Genomic DNA, 10280 nt, shown 5'->3' with positions numbered 1-10280 from the left:
AAAGATATAATTAATAGTGGGCCCGCATAGCACCGACTAATAACCACCGGGCGGGAGTAGCGAATCCGTTTCTCGTCGATGCGGATTTACTGCAAAAGCCTTTCGCATAAAATTACTCGGATGGAAAGATAGTTGGGAACCAACTTGATGTTTGTGAGAAATCTACTCCGTTCATCAATTTTGGAAGGCCATTTTAGGGCATCAACCCAAAAATTAGACCGATCCAAGACTCATGTGGGCTCCACGAGAGGAAACAGAGAGGATTGAACGACCACCGTTGAAAATTCATATATGGAAAGTTTTTGTATCAAGCTAAAATTCTTGTGATTTCTGTTCATCCCAATGGGAATGACCTTATAAACGGTTTGGATTGAATATAAACATCAAGTGGAGCCCGGAAAGGTTTCAAAGGTAAGCATTCCGTTCCCCACTGTTCCCTCTCGTCTGGCCCACTTGATTCTTTGATCTTTCTTATATTTACTCATATATACTAAAATGAGCTCTAAAAAGGGATGGACGGAGTGGATTGATCACAAACATCACGGTGGGTCCCACCTAGTTTCTCATCCCAGAAATTCGTGCGAAAGACTTTCGCAAGAAATCCGCGTCCAACCTAATTAAGGTTATCTCATGTATTTACGTCAGTAAGAGTTCCCAAATATTTAGTGATTCTTATCTTTCTCTTCTTATGCTTATTTAGACTTGATTTTCACAGCGCCCAGGTTTTGGTAAGCATTCAAATTTTTTTTTCATTCTTTCTTTACAAATCAATCTGATTGAACTCTTCTTCTTTCTTTACAAATCAATCTGATTGAATGGATTTTGATTTTCGCGGCACTAGATCCTCAAACCCGACCTCCAACCGGACTGAACTAGTCACACCGTCTAATTAGGGCAAAAGTAAGAGGAACTTAATTTGAGAATGCATCTTTTAAAGAAGCAAAAAGTCATGGAGAATCAGCCAACTACCCGATGATGTTCTTCATTACCTACCTGATGATGTTCTTCATTACGTCCTTTCCTTGATGCCATTGAATTTGCTAGTAAGAACAAGCATTCTTTCAAGTAAATGGAGAAACATGTGGAAATCCATATGGGCTTATGGTACTGCTCTCGACTTAGGTGTCGAATTCACGTCTGGCCAAACCCCAGAAGAATTCGTCACTACTGTTAACCGATATCTACAGCTCCACAAAGCAAAGGAGATCCAGATTTTTCGGTTCTCCTTCCTTCCATGCAATCAATCAGATGCTGAGAAATGGGTCGAATTCGCAGCAGCAAAAAGAGTCAAGGAGCTTCATATCGACTTCAAACAACATGTGCCTTATAAATTTCTCAACTCCATCTTTGATTGTGATTGTATAACCCATTTAAATTTGAGTGGCGGGGATTTCAGATTAGCATCGAATTTCAAAGGTTTCACTTACCTCAAAACCCTCCACCTAAGTGATTTTGGAGTTACAGATGCCTTGTTTGAAGTCATGCTTTCAAATTGCCCTCTACTCGAGGAATTGAGTTTAAGGAGTTGTCATGATCTAACTCGTGTCAAGGTTTCTGCCCCGGATCTGCCACTTAAGAGGTTGACTGTGTTCAAGTGTTGCAATGTCAATGAGATTATGATTTTTGCTCCAAACCTCCGGTCATTCCATTTCGATGGTAGTTTTATTGATACGTCTATGTCTTTCAAGAACATTTCGAGCTTGGTGGATGTCTTTGTTAATGGTACAAGTGGGGATTTTTATAGACGAGGCCGTGATTGGATTACAGTTCTGCACCATCTTAAACATGTTAAAATTCTGACATTGTGTAATGCCTCACTTAAGGTAATTTTTCCTTACTCTATTAATTTCTTAACAGTTTTGATTTGTGCCAAACAAACATCTATATTGATCTGCATCAGCTGGGGCCCAGCTTTTAGATGGCCTGGCTTGAAATCAGTCAGTTCCAACTGAAATTTTTGGCCAGGTCATCTACACAGTGGGACCCACCTGATGCATGGAGACCGGAGGTGTGTGTTAGGTATGGCATAACTATTTAATAATGTGACTTTTACGTTACTAAGTCTTTCTTTTGATATGCGCAGCATGTATATTGTGGCCAGTATAGTAGAATCCATGATTTGCCAATTACGTTCCACAATTTGCAAGAATTGCAGTTGTTGGTGGATCGGAGTGCCAGATGCTTTCTATTGTACACATATAGCTTCTTCAAAAAGTGCCCATCTCCTTATCTTGAGAAGCTTTTCATTGAAGTAGGTCTACATATGCTCCCATTGTAATTTCTGTTCCCATTTAATTTCTTTGAAGAGTTTCAACAGACATCCTAGCTATAAATGAGATGGGCTTTACTAATTGATTGACCTGATGAAAAAATCAGGCCAATCAATTCATTAGGTGGGCCACAGATGTACGTTGTTTTTGTACTCGTGCCTGGTCATCTGACGGCCGGGGTGTTGTTATAATGGCCATGGCCATGAATGCAGCTATAAAATGAGTCCGTGGGAACCCATGGATACTACCCAAAAACAACATGGCAAGGGTCATCTAAAACCCAATTGACAATTAGTGGCAATACCGATCACCTCTTCAAGCTTCGATTTCATCAAAGAATCATGGGGTCCACCTGATGCATGGCCAGGATGTTGTTTTTGGTTTAGCCAATCTCATTTTGAATAAAATCTACTTTAGAGCTGCTTATTTATTCTCCTTTTGCTTTCGATGCGAATTTGAAGCTTTCGTATACCAACGTGGACGATATATCTGGAATGAGGGCCATAGACAATCGGGCCATGGGAATTTGTCTGAAAATTGAGACTCCGGATATTACCTTTCATCATCTGAAAGTGATAAAAATAAATGGTTTTAGAGGGCTCCACGATGAACTATACTTGGTGAAATTCTTCTTAGAGAAGTCTATTGTATTAGAGAAATTGGTTTTGGTAGCTCATCCAAAAGGTCTCAACACACTTTTTAGAAAGAAGAATGTTTTGGGATATCTTCGCCGGCGGGTATTGCTCTTAGCAAATGTATCATCATCTACTGCTCATATATCAATATGTGAATATTCGGACGATCGCTCTTTAGCCCCAGTGCATGATGAAGTTTACCACGATAAGAAATAAGAGATGATAGCAGGACACAACAGAAGGACACAACAGAAGCTGGTGAAGTTGTTAAAGGTTCTCATGCCATTAATGATTATCATCTTTAGTACTCTCGTCGTCTTTGATTTTGTCTGACTTGCTGCAGCTTCTTATTTTATTTGGATTTCTAAAAAGGAAAATTTTTTTTTTTTTTCCACAAGTATAAAAAGTAAACATTTGATACTATTCAAATAAGTAACTTTTTTTTAGAACTTAAGTTAGTTTGATAAGCATAATTTTAAATTAATTAGTTATTTTTTTTCTTATCTATCTCTCCACGTGATGGATGGTCCGTGACTAAAGAGGCCCCACATAATGGGTGGTGCATCAAAGGTGGTGCCCAGATTGCCCACATCAAAGGTACACCCTTGATGATGAATGGCCTGCATCCAACTCTTCCCCCATGGTGTTTACCCTCATTGAAGGTGGGACCCACACAATGGACAATCTATTTCAAAGGTGGGCTCCACATGAGGGGACGTGGATATTGAATGTAGCCCTAAATGACAAACAATAACATTGAATGTGGGCCCCGCATGTTGGATGACCCAAATCAAGGTGGGCCCCATATAATGGAAATTCCACATTAAAGGTTCGGCCCCTAATGATTAAAGGCCCACATCAAAGGTAGGCCCTACAAGATGGATTGCCCACATCTTAATTTGGGCCCACATGGTGGACGGTCCACATCAAAGGTGGGCTCTAGATGATGGAGGTTGAGCATTGAAGGTGGGCCCTATTTGATGGATGATTTATTTTGATGGTGGGCCCCACATAATGGATAGTCCACATTAAAGGTGTTGATGATGAATGGCCCACATCCAAGGTGGGCGCCACGTATGGACCACCACATCGAAGGTGGGGCCCATAAGATGGGAAATCTACATCAAAGGTGGACTTCATATGATGGGTGATGGATATTAAAGGTGGGCCCCAAATGATGGACAGTAACATTGTTGGTGGGTCACATCTAAGCTGGGCCTTGCTTGGTTAATAGCCCATTTTGAAGTTGGGCCCTGCATGATGGATGATCCACAGTAAAGGTGAGCCCGCATGATGGACAACCCACATCCAGGATGGGCCTGCATGATGGATAGCCCACATCAAAGGTGGGCCTCATAAGATGTATGGTCCACATCGAAGGTAGGCCCCGCATGATAAACGGTTCACATTGAAGACAAGGCCAAGGTGGGCCTAACATAATGAACAATCCACATCAAAGGTTGGGCCCACATAATGGACAGTGCATACAAATGGTGGACTGAACAAACTTGATGGATAAGTACTTATTTGATAATGAAAACCAAACATACGTTTCCACTCCAAACATACTAATATGCTGAGTAAGTAGAAAGCAAGATAACCATCCAGTCAAGATGTTACCACCATGAAAATGGGTACCTCAAAAATCAGTCAATCTAACCATTAGATGCACCCCAACATTAATGTGTTGTTAGGGAACAGATTCGGTCAGTTTGGGATAAAACCGACTTCAGTCCGGCCACAACAGTGGGGCCCACCTTGGGGTGTGCTTTGTAGACCCACACCATCCATCCCTTTCACCAGCTCATTTTAGGCCATGAGCCCAAAAATCAATATGGTCTGAATGTCAAGTTAACCACACCACAGGAAACTGTGATGATTAAATATTAAAAACTCCTCACAGGCTATGTTTTGGATCAAGCTGATATTTTTGTTTTCCATTCATCAGGTCTGTTTGACCTTATCAACAGGCTGGATTGCAAATAAATATTATGATGAGGCTGGATTGCAAATAAACATTATGATGGGGCCTAGGAAATTTTTAATAGTGAGCATTCAATCACAATTGTTTCTTGTATGGTCCACCTGTCTGCTTCATTTTTTTAACTCATGACCTAAAATGAGTTGACAAAATGGATGGAGGGTGTAGATATACAATACATATATCATGTTCCCCAACCTGATTGAATCCACTACCACAAGGTACAAGTCGTAGTCAAGAAATTCATTGGCCAGGGGTATCTGCTGTCAGAGACCGGCTGAGCCCTTTTTTTATTTTTATTTTTTATAATGTTTTTAGGCTGAGAAATTTATCACTGTAGACAGTACCTTTTATCCAGCGGTTTTTATGGAGGAATACAAACTTAAGTTACCAACTTAGACTAGCACGCGCGGACACCAAATTTGAGGACGAAAATACTTCTATTTTGTAAGTACGCTGAAAATATGGCTACGGATTTTGCATTTATGGCTACGGATTAACACCGTAGCTATAGGTGCTGTAAGCCTATCTGGCAGCCGACCCCAAAAGTAGGACTGGACATTGAATCGGGGTCGACCGGGTCGGTGGGATGTGGCTTTTCAAGGCATTAATCAGATGGTTAGCATCATCTTCTCAATGTAATTTTTGAGTTATTCTCCATAATTAATTAGCCATGCACCACTTATGTTTTTTTTTTTTTTTGTTCTTTTTATTATTATTAGCCATTTTCTGCGATTTTAGAATGAGAAAACTAGTTTGGTTCCATGTCTCTAAATTCGGATTGATCATATAATCCTAACCATCCAATTGATGGACATCAAATGGAGGGTTATAGTAAAATAGCCAGTGGTCCAAAATCCGACTATTAATATCACCATCTCAATGCGATATTTGGGTTATGCTTCATCAGCAATTGTGCATGCATTATGTAGCTATCAAATTCCTATGTTGGTTGTCTCATTTTGGAGTAGTTATACTGAAAAATCTACATCCCTGATAACCCATGAGTACATAAGCAATGTTGACATGTAGTTGGTGATTAAGGTGGATGATTGAAACATTTTGTAATGAATGCATTTGTACTAGCACCTTTTACCCGTATAAAATGATGGTCCGTCTCGATGTGTTTTGTCCTTGTTCTACAACTAAGATATGGATGCAAGTTGATGATCCATCTCAATGTGTTTTGTCCTTTCTCTATACATGAGATATTGATGTAAATAGTCACATCTTTATCGAACATGTCAGATTGGTTAATGGCCTATCCTGTAACCTTAACGATCAAGACTAATTTACTCAAGAAAACTCAGTTTAACTACATGTTTTAAAGTCGTTGTGATATCTTGAATATCTGATTGTAATTTAAGGAGCATGCATGAACTGACTAACCACTCTATTTTTCTAACCGAGGAATTGCTTGTTGGTTGGTGGTGAGATAAGAATCCTTTCATTTCTAACCAAACAATTCCGAGCAAAAATTCTTCAATTTTTTAATATAAACATTATATATCTAGGCTATTGTTTATTGTTTATTGGTACGTTCTCGAATCATCATTCCTATTGGATTATCATAGACAAAACCCATGTGCTAAATGATATCGAAAATGGAGTTTTTGCAAAAATTGAAAGAGAATTTAACCACTTTTGTAGAAAATCTTGGGTTCATCAATTTTCTATTTCCCAATAAAAGTATCTTGAGGTCATACTTTTAAAATACAAATTCGACTCAAACCTTCTCGAGTTGAGTCAACTAAAACAAAAACTCATGCAAGTTTTTTGAAAACTCACACTAGTTAAATTGAGCGGGGCAAACATGAAATTCAGTTGGGCAAACTGAAAGTTGGGCGGGGCAAGCATGAAATTGAGCGGGGAAAACATGAAATTCAGCGGGGCAAAGATGAAATTCAGCGGGGCAAACTTGAATTTCAGCGGGCAAACATGAAATTTAGCGGGGCAAACTTAAATTTCAGCGGGCAAACATGAAATTGACCGTCTGAAGGAAGAAAATTCTGTAAAAATGTGAGCATTATTGAATGCATATGGAGGATGTTTACTGTGTTGGAGTGTATTTATTTTTTGCACATGAGGGCACACCTTAGTTGTAATTCTTATGATAGGTTGAGCAAAGTGAAGTATTGTTTATTTAGAAATGTGAATGTAGGATGCATTGTATGATTTGATTGCTCTTTGTAATAAATGCATCGTTTTTTTTTTTTCTGATTGCATTTTATGCACTATTTCTATCAACATTAAGCTTAGATGAGTTATTAATCACAACAGGTTCTTGTAATGGAAATAGGTCGTATTATTACAATTAAAAAAAAAATAGCCGCGAAAATAAGCCCTAGTTATAGCTACAGCTTTCGTCCGTAGCTATTGGTATGTATTGCTACGGATCATATCCGTCGCAAAATGATTTTCCCTATGGTTTTTGACTGTAGCCTTTGCCCCCTTTCTTGTAGTGGGAGTGGATTGAGTATATAAATCATGGCGGGCCCCACAGAGTTTACTCAGTACGCAAACCGCTTCCTCTTCTTCCCACCGAACATTGCTGTTTGAATGGACAGCGTTTGATCGTACGAACTAGGGTCCATCATCATGTCCCACATGAGTGATCGAGACCATCCATTGTGACCGGAGGATGCCTCCAACCAAAACCTAACCCTTTTCGCGTGATATCACACGTGTTCATGCACGCGATCTTCGGCCCAAGCAGAGGTGTGCGTGCGACTCGAAAACGGAACTCCGTTTCATCATGCCAGGCTGGCAATCTGCGCACCCTCCTCCCTTTCCATCTTATCCATCCACCTTGACCCATCCCAGCCCTCCGTTCAGCATCCAGGAAGGACGTTTTCCGTGGCTTGACGAAAGGAGGAAAGATGCTTTCCTCTTCGGGTGGTGCGACCTGGTGCGATCCGGGCCGTTTCTGGGGATTCGTGTCACCATCCTAAACGTCCTATCTACGGCAGCAATGGCCGGCCACCTACTTCCCGAAAAGATCTACCCTCCCCACGAGAAAAAGCCACGATGGAATTTCTCACGAGTATTTGCATTCGGGTGAGCTGCGATGGGATTAGTGGGCCCCACAACGGTCAGGGGACCCATCCAGTCCATCCAGACGACTCAGATCGTCGGAATACACCGTCGATAAAAACTTGCCATGGGTGATGATTCCATCTTCCCCGTCCAGTCGAGAAACCCACCATGATGATGTGGGCTCCATTTTCCGATCAAAGACACTCATCCGGTGGGCCATGATGGTGAGAATCCATCCCAAACGTTGGATAAGTGATATGCAAAGAGGATCAGAGGGTGAAGCCACAACATCTAAACAGTTCGTGTCATGAAATAGCAGCGTACGGTTGTGATCGAGCGAAACCCTAGGCCTATATAAGGCCCCTCGGGATTAACGCAAAGAATCAAGGAGAGAGTGAGAGAGGGAGCGTGAGAATCGGAGGTAGCGGGAGCGGGTGAGAGCCTAAGATTAATAGTCTTTGTAACTTGTCTGACTCTCTCTTTTCTTGTAAAATCACAAGAAAATAGGAAGTCAGGCAAGTTAAAAAGCCTACTATCAACAAGTCTACCGAGTAAGATTAGTAAGATTAATAGTCTTTGTAACTTGTCTAACTCTCTCTCTTGTTGTAAAATCAGAACGGAAGAGGGAGCTAGGCAAGTTACATAGCCTACTATCAACAAGTTCACATATATCATTATCATATATACTTTGACAGAAGTCGATATCTCCTTAACTTTTCTTGCGACTGTGAATGCTAAACATTTGGAGTGCCTGTCTGGATAGCAAGTGGAATCCTCATAATTCATTGGACAACTGTCACCTTGTCTCATGCCAAAGAATTCTGGCAATGCATAATATAATGATTATTGTGTGGAATCCACCTAACCGAACAGCCCTGTTGTCATCCGTCTAAAACAAGTTCCATTTTCCGTGCATCTAAACATGCCCTTGGCGTATGCTTGCAAGACATTTGTAGCTCAAGCAGCTCGCATTGTAATTTTCAACTTTAGATGCTATTAAGGTATCCGCAGCAGGAAATTCTGTAAGTGTTCATGACATGTGAGTACAGCCGCATCCAAAAAATTCTGAACCAATACTCATTGGTTCCGAAGTGAAATTCCCTTCTCAGTCAGTTCTCAGTCACTGAAGGATTTTTAAATATCAGGACTGTTCTTGGATTATACTCGGGAAAATCCCACGAAAATTAAGAAATAAAAGGGGATTCTCAAGCAATGCTTCCTTCATGTGGATTTAGTACAATCAAAATTCATAAACCATGAGGATCTGCATGTTATGAGGAATGTCAGATCCCCACATATCACAAGCAATGCTTTTTTGAAGACAAAATACCATTATAATAGAAAAGTGGGGAAAAGCAGAAGGGAATATCTGAACAAGAGATCTTGGAGACAAGAACCCTTTTAGTATGGCTCACAACCAATGTTGAGCAGTGCATGTGGGGTGAATGCAACCTACATCAGCAAAACACACTGAGAAATAGAGTAAATATCATAATCCACACAATCATATGGTTTCAAGCATACAGCTATGGGCTGCAAGAAAAGATGGTTAGGAACTGAGTAAACCTATCATTTTTTACCAAGCATTCAGCATTATTGATTTTATTTTAAGAGACAGGTGTAAGTAGTATCTACTTGGGTTTCTATGTTTATTTTCTTTTAGACTGCCAAACACTTCCTACTCCTCCAGCAAAAACTTTATTTTAAAAATTATAAGATAAACAGAAAAGAAGAGCCTATTCTACTTCTTATATTCCAGTTTCTTAGGGCTAGGGATACTCATGAACCTATTCTTCTTCTTCTTCTTCTTCTTCTTCCTTATTTATTTATTTATTTATTTATTTTTATGAACCTATTCTACTTTTCACATTCCTAAAAAAAATGAAAATGACAATACTTGCGTCAACAGCTTGCTGGCTTGAACAGTGTTCTAAATATTCACTTTTGTTAACGGTGGTTTTCAAATGAATTCTTCAAAAAAAAAAAAAAAAAAAAAAAAAAAAAAAACAAACAAACAAACAAACCAAACACTGCAACTAAATTTAGGATGCATGAACAAACAAAAAATATTCAGTAGTGAGTTCTTGTGCCCACTTATTGACAAACCAGCCTTCATGGAAACTCTTCAAGCTTAAGTTCTCTCTAATATGCCCATGGAGAAATAAAATGTTAAAGATAGAACTAATTTATGTCAGGCATCACTTGAATCCCTACAGACATTGAGAGTGCATAAAACAGTTACACTGACTTTTTATTGAGGTTTATCGTATTAGTGACTCTGCTACTATGTTCCATCCTGCTGCTTTAGCTTTTAAACGCCCTTTAGATTTGAAACCATCAGAGAAATCATTTATCATG

General features: G+C 39.7%; 1 protein-coding gene across 1 annotated transcript; it reads left to right on the top strand.

Annotated features, from left to right (window-relative positions):
- The first annotated feature begins 959 nt into the window (after positions 1 to 959).
- Positions 960 to 3121, top strand: LOC131220340 (F-box/FBD/LRR-repeat protein At1g13570-like). The gene is made up of 3 exons (XM_058215287.1): positions 960 to 1823; positions 2084 to 2251; positions 2732 to 3121. The coding sequence occupies exons 1-3, from the start codon at positions 1026 to 1028 to the stop codon at positions 3119 to 3121; spliced, it is 1356 nt and encodes a 451-aa protein (XP_058071270.1). The 5' UTR covers positions 960 to 1025.
- Positions 3122 to 10280: the final 7159 nt, after the last annotated feature.

The sequence above is a fragment of the Magnolia sinica genome, chromosome 12 (assembly GCF_029962835.1).
Source record: "Magnolia sinica isolate HGM2019 chromosome 12, MsV1, whole genome shotgun sequence".
NCBI lineage: Eukaryota > Viridiplantae > Streptophyta > Magnoliopsida > Magnoliales > Magnoliaceae > Magnolia > Magnolia sinica.
The sequence above is the reverse complement of the archived record's forward strand: the minus strand, read 5'-3'. Positions and strand labels throughout refer to the sequence as shown.